The sequence below is a fragment of the Centruroides vittatus genome, unplaced genomic scaffold, assembly GCF_030686945.1.
Source record: "Centruroides vittatus isolate TY-2023 unplaced genomic scaffold, ASM3068694v2 contig_1346, whole genome shotgun sequence".
Classification (NCBI taxonomy): domain Eukaryota; kingdom Metazoa; phylum Arthropoda; class Arachnida; order Scorpiones; family Buthidae; genus Centruroides; species Centruroides vittatus.
The window spans coordinates 4,661-28,422 of NW_027120856.1; the positions used below are offsets into that span (position 1 = coordinate 4,661).

Sequence of the window (23,762 nt, forward strand, 5' to 3'; positions counted from 1 at the left end):
ACAGCGTAGCTTAGCAACATGAACACATAGACTACTATAAACTTTTCCATCGTCATCTGACAAAAAGGGAGTTTACATTGTTACTAGTTTCGATTTGGTGACAATTGATTTAAATGCGCACGCGTATTTACAATAGACCTCGCTCCAGTTGGAGGATGATATCTCCTCTTTCACAAGAAAGAGAAGCTACCATTTACAATCGGCGAACAATCCAGTTGGAGTAGGGTGTGGCAGCCGCGGAAGGCCCTCATTTTGCCGACCGGTCTCGGCGACCTTCGCGTCCCGCACCGCTCCCATATTTGGTTGTATACTTCCCGAAGACTTGGGAAGGACCCACGGATAATCGCTTACTGGTCCTTGACTTCGGAGAGCATAGTTGTGTGTAGGTTGTGACGGGATCACGGGTTGTTCGACTTCCGTGTCTCCGGCGGTGTTTGTGATATCTGTCTGGCTTTGCTGCAGTGAGTCTAAAATGATTTCGTCCCAGGGGTCAACCTGTTCTGTTTGAGGTTGCACCTCCGTTAGGGATGATGGATCTGCGTTGTTCACGCCGGGGCTTCCTTCTCCTGCATCGGGTGGTACAAATTCCAACCTAGCGATTGCAGGTTTCAGCCTATTAGCATGCGTGTGTAATTTCTTCCCGGATTGGATGTGTTGGACTATAAAGTCTACGGGGCTCGTCTCTGCAATTATTCTATAGGGACCGTGCCATCGCGGGGCCAGTTTTCGCTTCACTCCCGCGGGTATAACTACCTCATTAACAAAAACTCTGTCTCCAATTGAGAATTTGTATGGCTTGTGCCTACGTTGATGATAGGTATTTCTATCGTACGCGGCTTTTTCCGCGTGTTCCTGAGCTAATTTGTGGGCTGAGGTCATCCTCGCTCTTAACTCGCTCGCGTAATTTTCACTTATGTCATAACGGGGTCTATTTGGTTCGATAACGATATCAAAGGGGTAAGTCGGATCGCGTCCATACAAAAGGAAAAAGGGCGTTTCGTTAGTACTCGAGTGTACTGTCGTGTTGTACGCGAAGAGAGCATACGGGATCATTTCATCCCAATTGCGCTGATCCGCGTCAACATAATGAGTTAAAATATCTATCAGCGTTTTGTTCAATCGCTCTACCATTCCGTTACATTGGGGGTGATACGCTGTAGTAAGGAGTCTTTCTATTTTTAACAATTCACAAACCTCCCTCATAACCTTGGAAACGAAATTGGATCCTCTATCAGTGAGTAATTGTTTCGGGACCGAATGTCGGAGAATAATCTGCGTGACGAACGCTTTTGCCACTGTTTTTGCCGTAATGTCGGGCAATGGGATCGCTTCGGCCCATCTAGAAAAATGATCGATAAAGACCAATAGATATTTGTTGCCGTTATTAGTAATAGGAAGGGGACCCTGGATGTCCAGTGCAGTGCGTTCGAAGAGTCTTGACACTCGAGGGAACGTCTGCAGTGGGGCTTGGTGTCCGTGTTGGGGCCTTTTCCTCATCGCACACTCTTGACAGCTATCGCAATAATGGGCTATGTTCTTATTCATTTCTGGCCAAAAGAACTGTGTCTGTAGTTTCTTTCGCATCTTTTTCTTACCTACATGTCCTGAACTGGGGATATCGTGGAACAACTTTAAGACATAATCTATCATAACCTTGGGTACGACTATTCTATCCCATTTTTCGTTTCTCTCGGGGTTTTCCTTTCGATGATAAAGGGTTTCGTCTGCGTCTAAATAATAATCTGCGAAGTCTACGTTTGTTTCACGGGAGGACAATTTTCCCATTAACTGTTGTCTAATTTGCTTACAAAAGGGATCCTTTAACTGTTGTTCCTTTATTTGTACCTTACTATATATAGGTTGCATCTCGCAAATTTTCGCTACGGGCATTCGGCTTAACGCATCTGCATTTGTGTGAGCCTTGCCTGGTTTATGAATTATTTCGAACTGATACTCTTGTAATGCTAAATTCCATCGACTAAGTCTCGAACTTTCGTCTTTAACGTTAATAAGCCACCTAAGGGGTCTATGATCTGTGATAATTGTAAATTTTCTCCCATAAAGATAGGGTCTAAAGTGTTTGATCGACCAAATCACGGCCAAACATTCCTTTTCTGTTGTGCTGTAATTTTTCTCGGCTGATTTTAACAATCTGCTTGCATACGCTACGGGAAGCTCTCCACGTTCATCTTTTTGTGACAACACTGCACCTATCGCTGTGTTGGAAGCATCTGTTGCCAATATAAAGGGGCTGTTAAAATCTGGGGACCTAAGCAAGGGTGCTGTAGTCAAAATTTCCTTTAATTTCTCGAACGCGGTTTCATGTTCCTGGTTCCAGTGAAACTTTACGTCGTTCTTTAATAAATCCGAAAGGGGTTTTGAAATTTTTGCGTATTGAGACATGTGTCGTCTATAATATCCTGTCAAACCCAAGAATGCCCTAACATCTCGCTCATTCTGGGGTTGAGGAAAATTCTTAACGCACTCTATTTTTGACCGATCCGGTCGGATACCATCTTCTGAAACTTCGTGTCCTAAAAACTTTATTTGTCGCCTTACAAACTGACATTTCCGGGGCTTCAGCTTCAATCCAGCTGCCGCCAGTCGCTGGAGTACCAACTCCAATCGTTCCAAGTGCGATTCGAAATCTGGGCTAAATACTAATATGTCATCCATATAGACGAGACAAATCTTGTTTTTCAAGCCGCTTAATATTAAATCTGCCATCCTTTGGAATGTCGCAGGAGCTGATGCGATTCCCATTGGAAGGCGATTATATTGATAATGGCCCGACGGAGTGCTAAACCCCGTCTTTTCTTTGGATTCAGGGCTCAGGGGAATCTGCCAGAATCCACTTAGGGTATCCATAGAAGAAAAGTATCGCGCTCTTCCCAGCAAACTCAGTGATTCCTGGATGTGGGGCAACGGATAAGGGTCTAACTGGGTAATTTTATTTAATTGGCGATAGTCCACCACCATTCGATAACTTTTATCAAATTTACGGACCATCAAAGCCGGGAATGCCCACGGAGAGCTGGAGGGCTCTATCACTCCGCTCTTTATCATTTTATCCACTAATTCATCCATTATTTCTCTCTGGGCATATGGAATTCGATATGGGGCACGACATATTGGGGGATTATTTCCAGTATCTATCTTATGCTCTACTAAGTCACAATAACCCAAATCGAAATCGTCCTTCGCGAATACATGCTTATATTTGTATAATAAATCTAGTAGAGGTGTCAGCTTATCCTTTCCTACTTCGCTAAAGTTAAATAAATTCGCAAATTGAGCTCTAGTTAGTTCGTTTTCATTTGATCGCGTCATTTTATTTTGTTTCGCGCTTTCCTTTGTTTCCTCTTCCGCTAAGAGAAAAGTTCCTAACTTACTTCCTCTGTTTAACTTAATCGGTTGTGTTTTTACATTCATTATTCTGACGGGTACTCTACCCTGCTTCCGTGTTTTGACTAACGTGTGGGCAACAAACACGCCTTCTCGTTCGGGGAGTGTCGGTTCAACAACTCCTAATTGTCCTGTCAACGGGGAATGAACTTTCCCCTCCACAATGACTTCTGACCGCGGGGGAATGACGTAATCGTCGGCTAACGTCACTTCCTTAGGAGAGCTGTTCTCTCCCTGCTCTAAACTATTAACCTTTGTTTGTTTTAACTTCTCCCGTTTAGTTTTTCGCTTGCATTTATTTTTCTTTTTCGTTTTCGCGTCTCCTATAGTTCTATTTTCTCTATCGCTACTTACAGTTACATTTAAATCGTCTTTTGACGGTACGCGTATTTTTTCGCCTGCTTTCTCGCTCTTAATTTCGACGCTTTCATTTAATTTGGAACTATCGTCGCTTTCTTTTATTTCGGCTAGTCCCCAAAAGGTCACTGTGTCTCCTGAAGGGAAACTAAGCGTCGCATTCTTAACCGAGATCGTAACATCGTATTTTTGAATAATATCTCTACCTAAGAGTCCGTCGTTAGGCGTAGTAATCTCGGGGTGCACTAAATAACAATCGTGGAAAAAGGTCAAACGTCCGATCTGGAATTTTAACTTAAACTTTCCGAATGTCTCGATAACGTGTCCGGTGACACTTATTAACTCTACTATTCTAGTCTCCGCTCGCCGCAATCGCGTTGTATCGGGAAATAGCTCTCTAGAAATCAAAGTAACAGCTGCACCTGTGTCTATTGTCAGCTGAACCTTCCTATTTTCTATCTCGCAAATTATTGTACAAGGGGGCAATTCTCTACCTCTTGATTCATTGATTCCCGCTAATTGGGGTGTCTCTGGACCTATCGGCGGTCGATTTATTTCGCTATTTCGTTCTCTAAACGCAACCGAAGTGACTCTGTCGGAGTCTCGCGTTTGTTTATTATCCACGGGCATGTTTTCTGGGGCAGGTAATGCTAAAAATCGAGGGGCGGCTACGTGGTTCGGTGCGCGCTCCGTATCGAAGCTGCTTCCGGACCAACCTAGACCGTAACGCGGGGGATAAAAGGGCAACGGAACACCTTGTCCATTGTTTTCGTATTCAAATTGTCTAAACCGCGTAGGGGAAAAGGGTATCTGTTCCGACTGACTAAATCTAAAGGGGTTCGGCCGATTTCTAACGGGTATCTGCCATTCGAAAACTTCTTGATTCGCTCCCCACCTCCGGGGATCCGGAGGAAAGGCGTTTCCTCTGTACCAATCCAGAGGCGTCGGCATATAATCTCCGTATTCTGCACAATTAGGATTTATCGCTCGGAATTTTGATAATCTATCTACATTCCTTCTCCAAGGGGGTATCGGACCTTGTTCTGAAAAGGGGCCGTAGCAAGGATATCGCGTGCGGGGTTGTCCTTGCGGGTTAGCGGGTTGAGATCGCGGGGAAAATTGTTGCGGTGGGCGTCGCTGCGGGCTCGGGGGATGCCGCGGATTTCGCATCCCGTCATTTGCTCTATCAGCTCCTTGTATCCGATTTGTTCGCGAGGGTTCTCCCCTTTGGAAATTGTTTGTTGGCTTAGGCAAGGGCGGTTGATCGAGCCTTTTTCCTATTGTCGCTAATTGTTTCGAAATTTGCGCGATTTTTGCGTCGAGAGCCGATTCTCTCCGTAAATTGGGTTCTTCCGTTGGCGTGTCGCGCCCCTCTACTGCATCATTGATGCCGGCAACTAAATTTCGCGTTTTTCCTGCCAATTGATCTATCGTTTCTTCGCGGATAGCTATTTTTAAGGCCTCGGCGAAAGTTGCAGGGTCATGCGTCATTACACGCCTTTTTAGCCTGTCCGTTAAGCCATGCAAAAACTGGACGCGCAATTTTTCGTCCAGCTCCCGCTGTTGACAGCGTTTGATAATTGCGTTCTCCTGTTCGTTCGCGCCCGTTTGTTCTATGCTTGTCGCGCTAGCGAGGGATTGCAAGCGAACCGCGAATTCTTGAACCATCTCATCTCTCTTTTGAGAGCACGTATGAAATTTCTGAACGCGAATCGAGTATGGTTCTTGGTCAAAACGCCGGATCATCAGCTTTTGAAAGGTCTCGAACTCCGTTATGCTTTTCATGCTGAGGTCGCGCCATGCAAAATCTCGGGCTACACCTGTGAGCTTGCACTTGGCTATGCTCAGGCACTGCCGAGGAGTCCATCCCGCCAGACTAGCGATCTCTCCCAACGTGTCAAAGAAATCGGTGACACGCCCTGTTTCTCCCGAAAACGTCGGGATTAACCCGCCAAATGCGGAAAAGGAGGGAAGAGAGCCGCTACTGCCACCGTCACGAGGTCGCGTCGGGACACTTGCATCTGCCTCCATCGCTCGACCCACTTGTTAGAAAAACTTTTCGTCGGCGTAACTTACTCAAAATTTTTGTGTGGGGCAATTAAATATCCCACTTCTGACACCATTGTAAGACCGCCGACTTCCAGGGGAAAACAGTTAATCGCGCGTCAGGAAAACCTAGGGTCGAAAACGTATGTGGGTGGTGGCGGTAGGAGACAAAGATGACAAGTGTCTTACACAAAACCGTTTATTCTAACTACTAAGTTAACTTACATATTATTGGTACAAATTGCGATCTAGATCGACTCTTGTGGTGATAGAGATCTCCAGTTGTCGGTAGTCGGATGCGGTCCGTCTTCCGAAGATGCGTGCCCGGGGCTGGGATGACGAACTGTCTATTGCACTGGACGTGTGGCTTGGACGGGGGTCACCAGCTGGCGGACGTAGGTTCTGGCGTCTTGAGGTAACACTGGTCCAGAGGAGAACTGCTGCACTTCTTCCAAGAACGACGGAAGGAGGGTCCACACCCTTGACCTTGCGACTCGGGAGTTTTATAGGAGTTTCCCCCCTGAATTTCACCCTTTTGATTGGTTCTATTCTTCCTCTCCCTTACCCCGATTGGTCATTTCTTTTGTTTCTATGCGACACTGGAGACCGATCTGGGTCGGGAGAGTTCCGAGAGGTGTTGACGGAGTCTTTGAAGTTCGTGCTCGTATATTCCGGCCGTTATGGCCCTCTCTTTGACGTTTTTGACCTCACGCGGTCCGCCAGATGCTTCGGTGGCCATTTACCCCCCTCTGTTTCCCGTTTCCGACACTCGTACACGAGCACCTGGACAAAGCTCCCTCTCTCTCGGTTGACATCCCCTCGGTCGTTCATTATCGTGTCGCGTTTGTTTTAGGATAAGTTTGGGAGAGTTTCTTTCGTGTCTGGTTTACATCACCAACACATGTTCCTGACACGGTTTGACTCTCGAAACTTTCCGACTTTCGATCAGCATTGGGTAGTTTAGTCAGTGCACCAAAAGTTTTCCAGGCACTTTGTAAAGATAAACTATTTCCTTACATCCATGTTTTTGCTAAAGGATATGGAAAAAATGGAGAGCCTCGTCGAGGCTACATTTTGACATTTATAATAGCTTTGGCATGTTGTGCAATAGGTGAACTGAATGCAATTGCACCTATAATATCAAATTTTTTTTGGCTGCTTACTGTCTGATAAATTTTTCCTGTTTTCATGCTTCATTTTCAAGATCTCCGGGATTCCGTCCATCTTTCAAATATTATAACATGTGGCTTAGTCTTCTTGGAGCAATACTGTGCCTTGTTATCATGTTTATAATAAAATGGTGGGCAGCTCTTACAACATTTGCTGTTGTAAAAGTTTTGTTTATCTACATCTATTACACAAAGCCAGATGTAAATTGGGGATCATCAACTCAGGCTCAAATGTATCAAATGGCTCTTAATGCTGTTATAAAATTAAATCTAGTTCCAGATCATGTGAAAAATTATAGACCACAAATTCTTGTTCTAACTGGAAGCCCAAATAATCGTCCTCCATTGGTAGATTTTGCTTATACTATTTCAAAAAAATTGAGTTTAATGGTCTGTGGTCATGTTCTAATAGGAAATCATTCTCAAAAAACAAAAGCATTGTTAAGTCAACAAGCATATCAATGGCTTCAAAAACGAAAAGTAAAATCATTTTATGCAGTAGTTCAAGACAGTTTTTCACATGGTGTATCATCTCTGACTCAGTTAGTTGGAATTGGAAAATTAAAACCAAATGTGATTTTAATGGGATATAAATCAAACTGGCAAGAATGTGAACCTAGTGAAGTACTCGAATATTTTAATGTTATTCATGATGCTTTTGATATGCATATGTCACTTGGAATCTTGAGATTGAAAGAAGGATTAGATTATTCAGAATATGCTGATGCAGAAGAACTTGCAATACCTATTACAAATGATAAAAGTTCATGTTTCCCTGTGCAAATCGGTATTCCTGAAAATACCAGCAGAAGAAATATATCATGTTTTCAGTTGTCACAAGCTGAGAGTTCAAGAGAATCATCACCACCTTCAACTCCATCAGTACAGGGAATACAGAAGTCAGAAGGAGTGTCTCACAATACTCTTGGTCAAAGCCCATCTGTTATAAATAATTCTCAATATCTGAAAAGCCCAGTAAAAGATATTCCAAAAGAGGTATTAATGTCTGCTAATCAGTTCCAACGAAAGCAGAAGAAAGGCACAATAGATGTCTGGTGGTTATATGATGATGGAGGATTAACAATGCTGATTCCTTATTTGCTTATTAGACGATCTCAGTGGGAAAGTTGTAAGCTTCGAATATTTGCTTTAGCAAATAAGAACGAATTAGACAGACAGCAACACAATATGGCTGTTTTACTTAGTAAGTTCAGAATTGATTATTCTGATGTAACTGTGATACCAGATGTTATGAAATCACCACAAGATTCCAGGTAAGAATACATAATAGTGAGGTTGCAGCCGAAGTTTTCAACGCGAAATGTGAATGTAGGATGTTCAGTGCCGCCTTCCTCTAAGCCTAGAAGTTTGACAACGGCTTTTGGAATGTCAGTGGAATCATGCTTGACATTCCAAATGCCATTATCACATCCTACATTCACATTTTGTGTTGAAAACTTCAGCCGCAACCTTGCTAATTTCTTGCTCCATATACTAAATTTTAAAAAATATTAAAATAATTATTAATTTAATACTTAATATGTTAATTTTCTAGATGAAAAAGTATATTTTTTACAAACAAGAGACAAGTCGCTCTAAAATTTATTAGACGATCACCATTTACACTGATGTTCAGAACAATTCTATAGACAGCGGACCTTCCTTTTTAGGCTACTCAACTGCCTACTCTTTAAAAAGTTCCTTTAAAAAACACAGAAAAACCAATAAAGTTAAAAAATCTTAAAATTGGTATGGTAATCTTACGACTCTTTTTAGATTCATCCTTTCCTCGGAGATCCGGCTCCTTTTATCCATGAGAATTAGCGCTGTTTAATGTAGATTACGCCGATATAATCCTCTGGTGACGATTTTAAATTTAAATTTTGTTTAATTTTCTCGATAAGATAAATGTATATTTTTTACAAACAAGAGACAAGTCGCTCCAAAATTTATTAGACGATCACCATTTACACTGATGTTCAGAACAATTCTATAGACAGCCGGACCTTCCTTTTTAGGCTACTCAACTGCCTACTCTTTAAAAAGTTCCTTTAAAAAACACAGAAAAATCACCACAAGATTCCAGGTAAGAATACATAATAGTGAGGTTGCAGCCGAAGTTTTCAACGCGAAATGTGAATGTAGGATGTTCAGTGCCGCCTTCCTCTAAGCCTAGAAGTTTGACAACGGCTTTTGGAATGTCAGTGGAATCATGCTTGACATTCCAAATGCCATTATCACATCCTACATTCACATTTTGTGTTGAAAACTTCAGCTGCAACCTTGCTAATTTCTTGCTCCATATACTAAATTTTAAAAAATATTAAAATAATTATTAATTTAATACTTAATATGTATTTCTAGTAAAAAAGAATTTGAAAACATCATACAAAAGTGGAAACATAATACAGAAAACAAAGATAACTTTCTTATAACAGAAGCAGAATTATTAGCATTGAAAGATAAGGTACTTAGTATTATCAGTTTTATTGTTATTTTAATATTAATACTGAATAAGTTAAAGTTCATTGCAAAATGTTAGAATAATCATCTTTTTAAGCATTCAAAGTTTCATTTGTATAATTTTTGTTAAATTAAATGTTTTTTTTAATTAATTGTAAAGATGACTAAATAGAAAAAAACTACAGTAATGTTTTTTAAATTATTTAAAATGGTCTTTTGAATTGCAAAAATAACAAATTTATAATAAATTAAATAAGTTTGTGATATTAGAATTAGAATTAGATTTTCAAATTTTAAAGTATTTTAATTGTGAAATCTTTTATGATCAGTATAAATATGAAAAAAATTTAAATGTTTCTTTTTCTATTTTAGAGTAATAGGCATATGCGATTAAGAGAATTACTTCTGCAGCATTCAAATGAAGCATCTCTCATTGTCATGACGCTTCCAATGCCTCGTAAGAGTACCTGTTCAGCACCTTTGTATATGGCATGGCTGGAAATGTTAACCAGAGATATGCCACCTTTTTTACTGATTAGAGGAAACCAAACAAGTGTATTAACTTTCTACTCATAGAAGATTGCTCTATAAATACAGAAGAGTTCCTACCCCAGATTGTAACCATAATAGCAACAGTCTGAACTTTAACTTATTTTCATTTACTTAATTGTTAATTGCCAAATGAACAATGTTTTTTTTTTTTAAGTACTGTGTAACAAATGGGTTAAAATGTCTTCCAAATACCCATAAAAATGTAGATATATACTGTATATGTATATTGCTTATTTTTCATAAATAAAATATTTAAATTAATCTGAATTGTAGATATGATCACTATAAATTATAAACTTTTTGAAAGTCTTAATTATTTTATTACCAAAACCATTTTTATATTAAAATTGGAAATTACATCAATTAAAAACCCCGGCGTAAAAAATACACCTAGGAGAGTTTTCAAACTTTTACATTGGCGCCATCTGGATTTCACAATACTAACTAACTACATACAAAAGTAATATTTTATATTTAATATACAGTATTACAAAAATAAAACATTTAACTTATTAAATATTACACAATAATAATTTTTTAATTAATGATAAATAACTAAACAATGAGAAATGAATTTATTTACTGAAATAATGCTTTTAAATAATGGAAAACTTTTAATATTTTTTTTTAAAAATGAGAACAAAAACGTTAAAAAATCGAAAATGACAAATTTATTTAAAAATAAAATCCAAAATATATACTTCTATGTAGAATACAAACAGAAGAAAACGATGGTGTTATCTGCTTATGTGTAGGATGATTGTTCTCAAAAAAAAAAAAAAAAATTAAAAACTCCGATGTAAAAATACTAGGAGTGTTTTCAAACTTTTACATTGGCGCCATCTGGATTTCACAATACTAACTATCTACATACAAAAATAATATTTTATATTTAATAGACGGTATTACAAAAATAAAACTTTTAACTTAATACTTTCTAATTATTTTGTGTAATATTTAATATCTATATTTTTTATTACGATAACTTTGATAAATTTTATAATGATAATGATAGTAAATATAATTTCATTATTTTAATATATTTAAATTTAATTAATGGTGAATTAACTAAACAATGAGAAATGAATTTATTTACTGAAATAATAATTTTAAATAATGGAAAACATTTAATATTTTAAATTATTTCGATTTCTTAGATAGCTTCTACGTCATATGTAAAACGTCATAAGTAGGTCACAGGAAATAGAATGGCGTCACCTTACCTGCCTCAGGTCTCCCTGCGGTCACATGACCTGTCACGTGACTGCGGAAACACGTGCTTTTGTTTACAATATTTTTGACTATAATATTTTGTAAATTAATTAATAAAATCGAATAAAATTTCGAAAATTACAGAGAGCGATGAATAACAAATATATAACAGCATAAATTAGTACAAAAACTAGCAAAATAGAGGAAAAAAATTACATTAATTAGAGCAAATGAATTTGATTATAAAATTTTAAAAAATTACATTCTAACCTAACAAAACGAATTTTTTAGTCTTAGAAACAATTTCCCAAGTATAATATAAAAATTACACTGTAATTTAAACAACTCCTAACAAAATTATAAGCTTTTTATTGATAAGAAAAAAAAACAGTTTTTGTACTTTAATATTGGTATCAAAATAACTCTACGTAACCTCCAGCTGCAATTGCTAATAATCCTGACCTTTGTAAACATATGATAATCATTAGTTTAAAATACAACAATATTTTTCAATTATTATAATACAAAATGACAGAAATGACTTCTATACGTTGCATTTACGATTAAAAAAAATTATAATAATAATCAGAAATTACGAAAAGTATAACACAAACATGTAATTAACTAAATAAACAAGTGATATCACAAAACAAGCGAGAAAAATTAGAGAAACAGACAGAAAATGAAACACTTACTTCAATACTAAACATGACCCACTTCTATCTAAGCAGTATGTTCATTTAAAAAATCGATAATGACGAATTTATTTAAAAATAAAATCCAAATCAAAAATAACTATGTAAAATAAGTACGAAAGTGTACGATTGCGAAAACTGCTTATGTCTATGATGTATAGTTTCAACAAAAATTCGATTTAAGCTACCGGACGTTTCCTTACGCCAGGGATATTTTAAAACAACCGTCTAGCTGGCGTGAAAATACGACGCGGTCAACAAAGGGTTCATCAAGAATAAAACGACAAACTTAATTTTGCCACAAGTTCTACTTCTATAAACCTTTTAACCTAATTAGAATTAGTATTATGATTAAATGTCAAATGCAATACATCTTATTAAATGTAAATATATTATTTGCATAGACACGGAGTGACTGAAAAGCAAACATTAAAAGTAAAGCCTCGCAAATAAAAAAAATCAACGTTTCAAACAGGAGGTGGGCCTTCAGTTAATAAAAAATTAACTGAAGTTGAAGAAAGAGTATTAAATTTAATCGGTGTTACTGCTGTCCCCTCTCTCCAATTACTCGTGAAGTAAAATAATTTTTACACGAAAAGACGCCATGTTGTTTTCACTTTCGTTACATTCCTAACGGCAGCTCCAGAGTGACCGATAACAAAAGCTTAGTTATCGCACGTGGCTATCGGCACCGAAAACGAAACGTACGGCTCAGAATAGCATTTTCACAGTTGATTAAACGCGAATTACGTGGTTCCGATAGAAACTGGTTTTTATCGTATTCGTTAGCTTAACGATACTACTCAGAATAGGTCCCCTGTTTATCTACGACTACCTACACTGAGTTTGCCAGCAATACCAATTTGCCGCCCCTGGACGTGCCGCCCGCGTGCGGTGCACGCCTTGCACGCCCGCTTACGGCGGGCCTGCGTACTCTATGATTATAAATCCGTGTATATGTAAGTTCGCCGACCTTTAGGGGGGAATCGTTAATCCCTCGACAGGATGGTCTAGGGTCGTTCGCGTGTAGGTGTGAGGGAGGATGACACATACGACAAGTGTCTCACAAAAGTCGTTTATTTAGACATAAAGGAACTTACACCTAACACAGACTTCTTCTCGAACGATAAAACCTTTCGAAAAGTCTCAGTCACCTCGGCGTTTTCCTGACGTCTTCTACTGTAGGTCCCGGGGCAGCAACAGGTGGAGATGTTCGTCTCTGGTCACTGGTGGTCTGTCCTTAGAGGTACTAATTAGCAGATCGGCATGATGCAGGAAAAATAAATGGTCTTTGTGCGCGTATTAGCCGTAAGCAGATTCACAGTTTTTGTCCGGCCTCTCCGCGCGTACAAGGAAGAAGACCTCTCTTCTGCCTCGCTCTGCAATTATCTCGATCTCTCGTTTTTGAATTGTTCATGTTGATTGGCTCTACGTCCCTCCTTTCTCGCTTCTTGATTGGTCCCTCGCTTGTTTCCAAGCGAAAAACGACCCCCGTTCGAGTCACGAGAAAGAGCCGTCTCGACGAATCTACTTGACACCTTCCGTTTACTCAGGATGGAAAGAATTGATGGAACTTTGAACTTGCGCTCATATTTTCCCTATTGTTGTCTAGTCTAAGAGATTTTTGAAATTCAATGCTTTGATATGAAGTTCCTTTTTATTGAAAACTTTTTCCTTTTTCAAATATTAATTGATCTAAATTCGTATACGAGCGACTTGTCAAAGGTCCATCTATACTGGAGGACATTCGTCTACAATTCATTACTCATTACAATTATTGCATTTCATTTTACATTAGGCCTGTTTCGACATCTTTCTCCTTTTTTTCATGCGTTGCGGTTTCAAATGACTAACGCGTCAAATCCGATCTTTGATCGGTTTTTGTCCCTTGTAACAATGGACGATTTTCTACATTCGTTTTAACAATTTTCTAATATAAATAATTAATGTCAACCCGTTTTTTGGGACTTCACATATACTTGATGGCGTATGAAATCAGAATCCAGTTTCTTGTATTTCTTCGAAATTAAATTGCAATAATTAAATAGAAATATGCTATTAACATAACTGATTTATTTATATAGCTTTCCTTTTGAAACTGTTTTGAAATGATTATTTAATTAAATAAACAATTGTATCGTTTACAGAATTTGTCGCTGGTGATTCTGGACCATCCGTCTTCAGAATCACCAGCGACATACAATTTTCATCCACAGAGACAACCTTGTTGTAGAGGTTACGCCTCTGCAATAATGCAGAGGCACAGCCTCCACTATATAGAACTCCATTATATAACTTCCGTAGAATATACGGACCATGGTAAGAACACAAGTGATACCATTCCCACTGTTTGACTCAAAAACTTGTGAGGAATGTGGTCGTACTTCAGACGTTCGCCACTAGGTGCCGTCTTATCGAGAAGTCCATTTTCTATCATTGTTTACCATTTACTATCGCCTCGCTAGACAGTATTTTTAAGAAATTCTTTAAAAATTATGTCTTTTAAATGATTGTTTCAAAATAAATATCCTCCTTTACCAGCAGTTTTGCAAAAATGCAGTGCCCAGTTTGTCTATCATAGCTTTCTAAACCTAGCGAAGCACTTCGAGAAAGTCTTTTAATTACATTTATTATAGTCTAAAAATTATTTAACCAACCCATCCTAAAACATACTTCTAATTGCTGCATTTTTTAAACAGCAGTACAGTGTACAAAAATAACCATATATTTTTTTTACAGCGGATTTTGGGACAATTAAGAAGAACTGAATGTCAAAAAAGATCCTGCTTTTCCAACTTTTTTGCAACTACATAATACAACTTGTTGCTGAATTTTTAAAAGAATTTTCTGCTGATGTTAAAAACGAGTTTCTCAAAACGCTCGCGGATCTCATTTTAACAAAAAAGGACTGTTTTTGCATTTTAAACAAAACACTTGCAATTAGTTAATATTCTGACGTAGATCTTATGACGTAACGCGTGACGCAATTGTTGTAACGTTCCACGATTCGAATTCGTTCGATTTCGTATTGTCGGCGCCATCTTGGAATATAAAGTTTTCCGGAATTTGCGAGTTATTTTTCGCTCCATTTTGACATTTTTCGTACGAATTTTAATAACGAAAGTTTGCGTAACGCAGGTAACTTCATATTTATCGATTAATAAGATATAAAAATTGAATAACTTAATTTAAATTAGATACGCTTTAAGCCTAGATTTGCTGCCTGTGAGGATACGGGATACGTTTTTATCATTTTATTTATAATATTTCATAACGATATTTTAACAAAAAAGGACTATTTTTGCATTTTAAACAAAACACTTGCAATTAGTTAATATTCTGACGTAGATCTTATGACGTAACGCGTGACGCAATTGTTGTAACGTTCCACGATTCGAATTCGTTCGATTTCGTATTGTCGGCGCCATCTTGGAATATAAAGTTTTCCGGAATTTGCGAGTTATTTTTCGCTCCATTTTGACATTTTTCGTACGAATTTTAATAACGAAAGTTTGCGTAACGCAGGTAACTTCATATTTATCGATTAATAAGATATAAAAATTGAATAACTTAATTTAAATTAGATACGCTTTAAGCCTAGATTTGCTGCCTGTGAGGATACGGGATACGTTTTTATCATTTTATTTATAATATTTCATAACGATATTTTAACAAAAAAGGACTATTTTTGCATTATAAACAAAACACTTGCAATTAGTTAATATTCTGACGTAGATCTTATGACGTAACGCGTGACGCAATTGTTGTAACGTTCCACGATTCGAATTCGTTCGATTTCGTATTGTCGGCGCCATCTTGGAATATAAAGTTTTCCGGAATTTGCGAGTTATTTTTCGCTCCATTTTGACATTTTTCGTACGAATTTTAATAACGAAAGTTTGCGTAACGCAGGTAACTTCATATTTATCGATTAATAAGATATAAAAATTGAATAACTTAATTTAAATTAGATACGCTTTAAGCCTAGATTTGCTGCCTGTGAGGATACGGGATACGTTTTTATCATTTTATTTATAATATTTCATAACGATATTTTAACAAAAAAGGACTATTTTTGCATTATAAACAAAACACTTGCAATTAGTTAATATTCTGACGTAGATCTTATGACGTAACGCGTGACGCAATTGTTGTAACGTTCCACGATTCGAATTCGTTCGATTTCGTATTGTCGGCGCCATCTTGGAATATAAAGTTTTCCGGAATTTGCGAGTTATTTTTCGCTCCATTTTGACATTTTTCGTACGAATTTTAATAACGAAAGTTTGCGTAACGCAGGTAACTTCATATTTATCGATTAATAAGATATAAAAATTGAATAACTTAATTTAAATTAGATACGCTTTAAGCCTAGATTTGCTGCCTGTGAGGATACGGGATACGTTTTTATCATTTTATTTATAATATTTCATAACGATATTTTAACAAAAAAGGACTATTTTTGCATTATAAACAAAACACTTGCAATTAGTTAATATTCTGACGTAGATCTTATGACGTAACGCGTGACGCAATTGTTGTAACGTTCCACGATTCGAATTCGTTCGATTTCGTATTGTCGGCGCCATCTTGGAATATAAAGTTTTCCGGAATTTGCGAGTTATTTTTCGCTCCATTTTGACATTTTTCGTACGAATTTTAATAACGAAAGTTTGCGTAACGCAGGTAACTTCATATTTATCGATTAATAAGATATAAAAATTGAATAACTTAATTTAAATTAGATACGCTTTAAGCCTAGATTTGCTGCCTGTGAGGATACGGGATACGTTTTTATCATTTTATTTATAATATTTCATAACGATATTTTAACAAAAAAGGACTATTTTTGCATTATAAACAAAACACTTGCAATTAGTTAATATTCTGACGTAGATCTTATGACGTAACGCGTGACGCAATTGTTGTAACGTTCCACGATTCGAATTCGTTCGATTTCGTATTGTCGGCGCCATCTTGGAATATAAAGTTTTCCGGAATTTGCGAGTTATTTTTCGCTCCATTTTGACATTTTTCGTACGAATTTTAATAACGAAAGTTTGCGTAACGCAGGTAACTTCATATTTATCGATTAATAAGATATAAAAATTGAATAACTTAATTTAAATTAGATACGCTTTAAGCCTAGATTTGCTGCCTGTGAGGATACGGGATACGTTTTTATCATTTTATTTATAATATTTCATAACGATATTTTAACAAAAAAGGACTATTTTTGCATTATAAACAAAACACTTGCAATTAGTTAATATTCTGACGTAGATCTTATGACGTAACGCGTGACGCAATTGTTGTAACGTTCCACGATTCGAATTCGTTCGATTTCGTATTGTCGGCGCCATCTTGGAATATAAAGTTTTCCGGAATTTGCGAGTTATTTTTCGCTCCATTTTGACATTTTTCGTACGAATTTTAATAACGAAAGTTTGCGTAACGCAGGTAACTTCATATTTATCGATTAATAAGATATAAAAATTGAATAACTTAATTTAAATTAGATACGCTTTAAGCCTAGATTTGCTGCCTGTGAGGATACGGGATACGTTTTTATCATTTTATTTATAATATTTCATAACGATATTTTAACAAAAAAGGACTATTTTTGCATTATAAACAAAACACTTGCAATTAGTTAATATTCTGACGTAGATCTTATGACGTAACGCGTGACGCAATTGTTGTAACGTTCCACGATTCGAATTCGTTCGATTTCGTATTGTCGGCGCCATCTTGGAATATAAAGTTTTCCGGAATTTGCGAGTTATTTTTCGCTCCATTTTGACATTTTTCGTACGAATTTTAATAACGAAAGTTTGCGTAACGCAGGTAACTTCATATTTATCGATTAATAAGATATAAAAATTGAATAACTTAATTTAAATTAGATACGCTTTAAGCCTAGATTTGCTGCCTGTGAGGATACGGGATACGTTTTTATCATTTTATTTATAATATTTCATAACGATATTTTAACAAAAAAGGACTATTTTTGCATTATAAACAAAACACTTGCAATTAGTTAATATTCTGACGTAGATCTTATGACGTAACGCGTGACGCAATTGTTGTAACGTTCCACGATTCGAATTCGTTCGATTTCGTATTGTCGGCGCCATCTTGGAATATAAAGTTTTCCGGAATTTGCGAGTTATTTTTCGCTCCATTTTGACATTTTTCGTACGAATTTTAATAACGAAAGTTTGCGTAACGCAGGTAACTTCATATTTATCGATTAATAAGATATAAAAATTGAATAACTTAATTTAAATTAGATACGCTTTAAGCCTAGATTTGCTGCCTGTGAGGATACGGGATACGTTTTTATCATTTTATTTATAATATTTCATAACGATATTTTAACAAAAAAGGACTATTTTTGCATTATAAACAAAACACTTGCAATTAGTTAATATTCTGACGTAGATCTTATGACGTAACGCGTGACGCAATTGTTGTAACGTTCCACGATTCGAATTCGTTCGATTTCGTATTGTCGGCGCCATCTTGGAATATAAAGTTTTCCGGAATTTGCGAGTTATTTTTCGCTCCATTTTGACATTTTTCGTACGAATTTTAATAACGAAAGTTTGCGTAACGCAGGTAACTTCATATTTATCGATTAATAAGATATAAAAATTGAATAACTTAATTTAAATTAGATACGCTTTAAGCCTAGATTTGCTGCCTGTGAGGATACGGGATACGTTTTTATCATTTTATTTATAATATTTCATAACGATATTTTAACAAAAAAGGACTATTTTTGCATTATAAACAAAACACTTGCAATTAGTTAATATTCTGACGTAGATCTTATGACGTAACGCGTGACGCAATTGTTGTAACGTTCCACGATTCGAATTCGTTCGATTTCGTATTGTCGGCGCCATCTTGGAATATAAAGTTTTCCGGAATTTGCGAGTTATTTTTCGCTCCATTTTGACATTTTTCGTACGAATTTTAATAACGAAAGTTTGCGTAACGCAGGTAACTTCATATTTATCGATTAATAAGATATAAAAATTGAATAACTTAATTTAAATTAGATACGCTTTAAGCCTAGATTTGCTGCCTGTGAGGATACGGGATACGTTTTTATCATTTTATTTATAATATTTCATAACGATATTTTAACAAAAAAGGACTATTTTTGCATTATAAACAAAACACTTGCAATTAGTTAATATTCTGACGTAGATCTTATGACGTAACGCGTGACGCAATTGTTGTAACGTTCCACGATTCGAATTCGTTCGATTTCGTATTGTCGGCGCCATCTTGGAATATAAAGTTTTCCGGAATTTGCGAGTTATTTTTCGCTCCATTTTGACATTTTTCGTACGAATTTTAATAACGAAAGTTTGCGTAACGCAGGTAACTTCATATTTATCGATTAATAAGATATAAAAATTGAATAACTTAATTTAAATTAGATACGCTTTAAGCCTAGATTTGCTGCCTGTGAGGATACGGGATACGTTTTTATCATTTTATTTATAATATTTCATAACGATATTTTAACAAAAAAGGACTATTTTTGCATTATAAACAAAACACTTGCAATTAGTTAATATTCTGACGTAGATCTTATGACGTAACGCGTGACGCAATTGTTGTAACGTTCCACGATTCGAATTCGTTCGATTTCGTATTGTCGGCGCCATCTTGGAATATAAAGTTTTCCGGAATTTGCGAGTTATTTTTCGCTCCATTTTGACATTTTTCGTACGAATTTTAATAACGAAAGTTTGCGTAACGCAGGTAACTTCATATTTATCGATTAATAAGATATAAAAATTGAATAACTTAATTTAAATTAGATACGCTTTAAGCCTAGATTTGCTGCCTGTGAGGATACGGGATACGTTTTTATCATTTTATTTATAATATTTCATAACGATATTTTAACAAAAAAGGACTATTTTTGCATTTTAAACAAAACACTTGCAATTAGTTAATATTCTGACGTAGATCTTATGACGTAACGCGTGACGCAATTGTTGTAACGTTCCACGATTCGAATTCGTTCGATTTCGTATTGTCGGCGCCATCTTGGAATATAAAGTTTTCCGGAATTTGCGAGTTATTTTTCGCTCCATTTTGACATTTTTCGTACGAATTTTAATAACGAAAGTTTGCGTAACGCAGGTAACTTCATATTTATCGATTAATAAGATATAAAAATTGAATAACTTAATTTAAATTAGATACGCTTTAAGCCTAGATTTGCTGCCTGTGAGGATACGGGATACGTTTTTATCATTTTATTTATAATATTTCATAACGATATTTTAACAAAAAAGGACTATTTTTGCATTTTAAACAAAACACTTGCAATTAGTTAATATTCTGACGTAGATCTTATGACGTAACGCGTGACGCAATTGTTGTAACGTTCCACGATTCGAATTCGTTCGATTTCGTATTGTCGGCGCCATCTTGGAATATAAAGTTTTCCGGAATTTGCGAGTTATTTTTCGCTCCATTTTGACATTTTTCGTACGAATTTTAATAACGAAAGTTTGCGTAACGCAGGTAACTTCATATTTATCGATTAATAAGATATAAAAATTGAATAACTTAATTTAAATTAGATACGCTTTAAGCCTAGATTTGCTGCCTGTGAGGATACGGGATACGTTTTTATCATTTTATTTATAATATTTCATAACGATATTTTAACAAAAAAGGACTATTTTTGCATTTTAAACAAAACACTTGCAATTAGTTAATATTCTGACGTAGATCTTATGACGTAACGCGTGACGCAATTGTTGTAACGTTCCACGATTCGAATTCGTTCGATTTCGTATTGTCGGCGCCATCTTGGAATATAAAGTTTTCCGGAATTTGCGAGTTATTTTTCGCTCCATTTTGACATTTTTCGTACGAATTTTAATAACGAAAGTTTGCGTAACGCAGGTAACTTCATATTTATCGATTAATAAGATATAAAAATTGAATAACTTAATTTAAATTAGATACGCTTTAAGCCTAGATTTGCTGCCTGTGAGGATACGGGATACGTTTTTATCATTTTATTTATAATATTTCATAACGATATTTTAACAAAAAAGGACTATTTTTGCATTTTAAACAAAACACTTGCAATTAGTTAATATTCTGACGTAGATCTTATGACGTAACGCGTGACGCAATTGTTGTAACGTTCCACGATTCGAATTCGTTCGATTTCGTATTGTCGGCGCCATCTTGGAATATAAAGTTTTCCGGAATTTGCGAGTTATTTTTCGCTCCATTTTGACATTTTTCGTACGAATTTTAATAACGAAAGTTTGCGTAACGCAGGTAACTTCATATTTATCGATTAATAAGATATAAAAATTGAATAACTTAATTTAAATTAGATACGCTTTAAGCCTAGATTTGCTGCCTGTGAGGATACGGGATACGTTTTTATCATTTTATTTATAATATTTCATAACGATATTTTAACAAAAAAGGACTATTTTTGCATTTTAAACAAAACACTTGCAATTAGTTAATATTCTGACGTAGATCTTATGACGTAACGCGTGACGCAATTGTTGTAACGTTCCACGATTCGAATTCGTTCGATTTCGTATTGTCGGCGCCATCTTGGAATATAAAGTTTTCCGGAATTTGCGAGTTATTTTTCGCTCCATTTTGACATTTTTCGTACGAATTTTAATAACGAAAGTTTGCGTAACGCAGGTAACTTCATATTTATCGATTAATAAGATATAAAAATTGAATAACTTAATTTAAATTAGATACGCTTTAAGCCTAGATTTGCTGCCTGTGAGGATACGGGATACGTTTTTATCATTTTATTTATAATATTTCATAACGATATTTTAACAAAAAAGGACTATTTTTGCATTTTAAACAAAACACTTGCAATTAGTTAATATTCTGACGTAGATCTTATGACGTAACGCGTGACGCAATTGTTGTAACGTTCCACGATTCGAATTCGTTCGATTTCGTATTGTCGGCGCCATCTTGGAATATAAAGTTTTCCGGAATTTGCGAGTTATTTTTCGCTCCATTTTGACATTTTTCGTACGAATTTTAATAACGAAAGTTTGCGTAACGCAGGTAACTTCATATTTATCGATTAATAAGATATAAAAATTGAATAACTTAATTTAAATTAGATACGCTTTAAGCCTAGATTTGCTGCCTGTGAGGATACGGGATACGTTTTTATCATTTTATTTATAATATTTCATAACGATATTTTAACAAAAAAGGACTATTTTTGCATTTTAAACAAAACACTTGCAATTAGTTAATATTCTGACGTAGATCTTATGACGTAACGCGTGACGCAATTGTTGTAACGTTCCACGATTCGAATTCGTTCGATTTCGTATTGTCGGCGCCATCTTGGAATATAAAGTTTTCCGGAATTTGCGAGTTATTTTTCGCTCCATTTTGACATTTTTCGTACGAATTTTAATAACGAAAGTTTGCGTAACGCAGGTAACTTCATATTTATCGATTAATAAGATATAAAAATTGAATAACTTAATTTAAATTAGATACGCTTTAAGCCTAGATTTGCTGCCTGTGAGGATACGGGATACGTTTTTATCATTTTATTTATAATATTTCATAACGATATTTTAACAAAAAAGGACTATTTTTGCATTTTAAACAAAACACTTGCAATTAGTTAATATTCTGACGTAGATCTTATGACGTAACGCGTGACGCAATTGTTGTAACGTTCCACGATTCGAATTCGTTCGATTTCGTATTGTCGGCGCCATCTTGGAATATAAAGTTTTCCGGAATTTGCGAGTTATTTTTCGCTCCATTTTGACATTTTTCGTACGAATTTTAATAACGAAAGTTTGCGTAACGCAGGTAACTTCATATTTATCGATTAATAAGATATAAAAATTGAATAACTTAATTTAAATTAGATACGCTTTAAGCCTAGATTTGCTGCCTGTGAGGATACGGGATACGTTTTTATCATTTTATTTATAATATTTCATAACGATATTTTAACAAAAAAGGACTATTTTTGCATTTTAAACAAAACACTTGCAATTAGTTAATATTCTGACGTAGATCTTATGACGTAACGCGTGACGCAATTGTTGTAACGTTCCACGATTCGAATTCGTTCGATTTCGTATTGTCGGCGCCATCTTGGAATATAAAGTTTTCCGGAATTTGCGAGTTATTTTTCGCTCCATTTTGACATTTTTCGTACGAATTTTAATAACGAAAGTTTGCGTAACGCAGGTAACTTCATATTTATCGATTAATAAGATATAAAAATTGAATAACTTAATTTAAATTAGATACGCTTTAAGCCTAGATTTGCTGCCTGTGAGGATACGGGATACGTTTTTATCATTTTATTTATAATATTTCATAACGATATTTTAACAAAAAAGGACTATTTTTGCATTATAAACAAAACACTTGCAATTAGTTAATATTCTGACGTAGATCTTATGACGTAACGCGTGACGCAATTGTTGTAACGTTCCACGATTCGAATTCGTTCGATTTCGTATTGTCGGCGCCATCTTGGAATATAAAGTTTTCCGGAATTTGCGAGTTATTTTTCGCTCCATTTTGACATTTTTCGTACGAATTTTAATAACGAAAGTTTGCGTAACGCAGGTAACTTCATATTTATCGATTAATAAGATATAAAAATTGAATAACTTAATTTAAATTAGATACGCTTTAAGCCTAGATTTGCTGCCTGTGAGGATACGGGATACGTTTTTATCATTTTATTTATAATATTTCATAACGATATTTTAACAAAAAAGGACTATTTTTGCATTTTAAACAAAACACTTGCAATTAGTTAATATTCTGACGTAGA

At 35.7% G+C, this 23,762-nt stretch overlaps 1 protein-coding gene across 1 annotated transcript; it reads left to right on the plus strand.

The window, feature by feature from the left end:
* Positions 1-6,709: 6,709 nt before the first annotated feature.
* Positions 6,710-10,139, plus strand: LOC136990868 (solute carrier family 12 member 2-like). The gene is given in 5 exon segments (XM_067289319.1): positions 6,710-6,723; positions 6,768-6,958; positions 6,961-8,251; positions 9,336-9,444; positions 9,813-10,139. Coding segments are annotated over 5 exon segments (1,809 nt in total). The 3' UTR covers positions 10,017-10,139.
* The last annotated feature ends 13,623 nt before the right edge of the window (positions 10,140-23,762 follow it).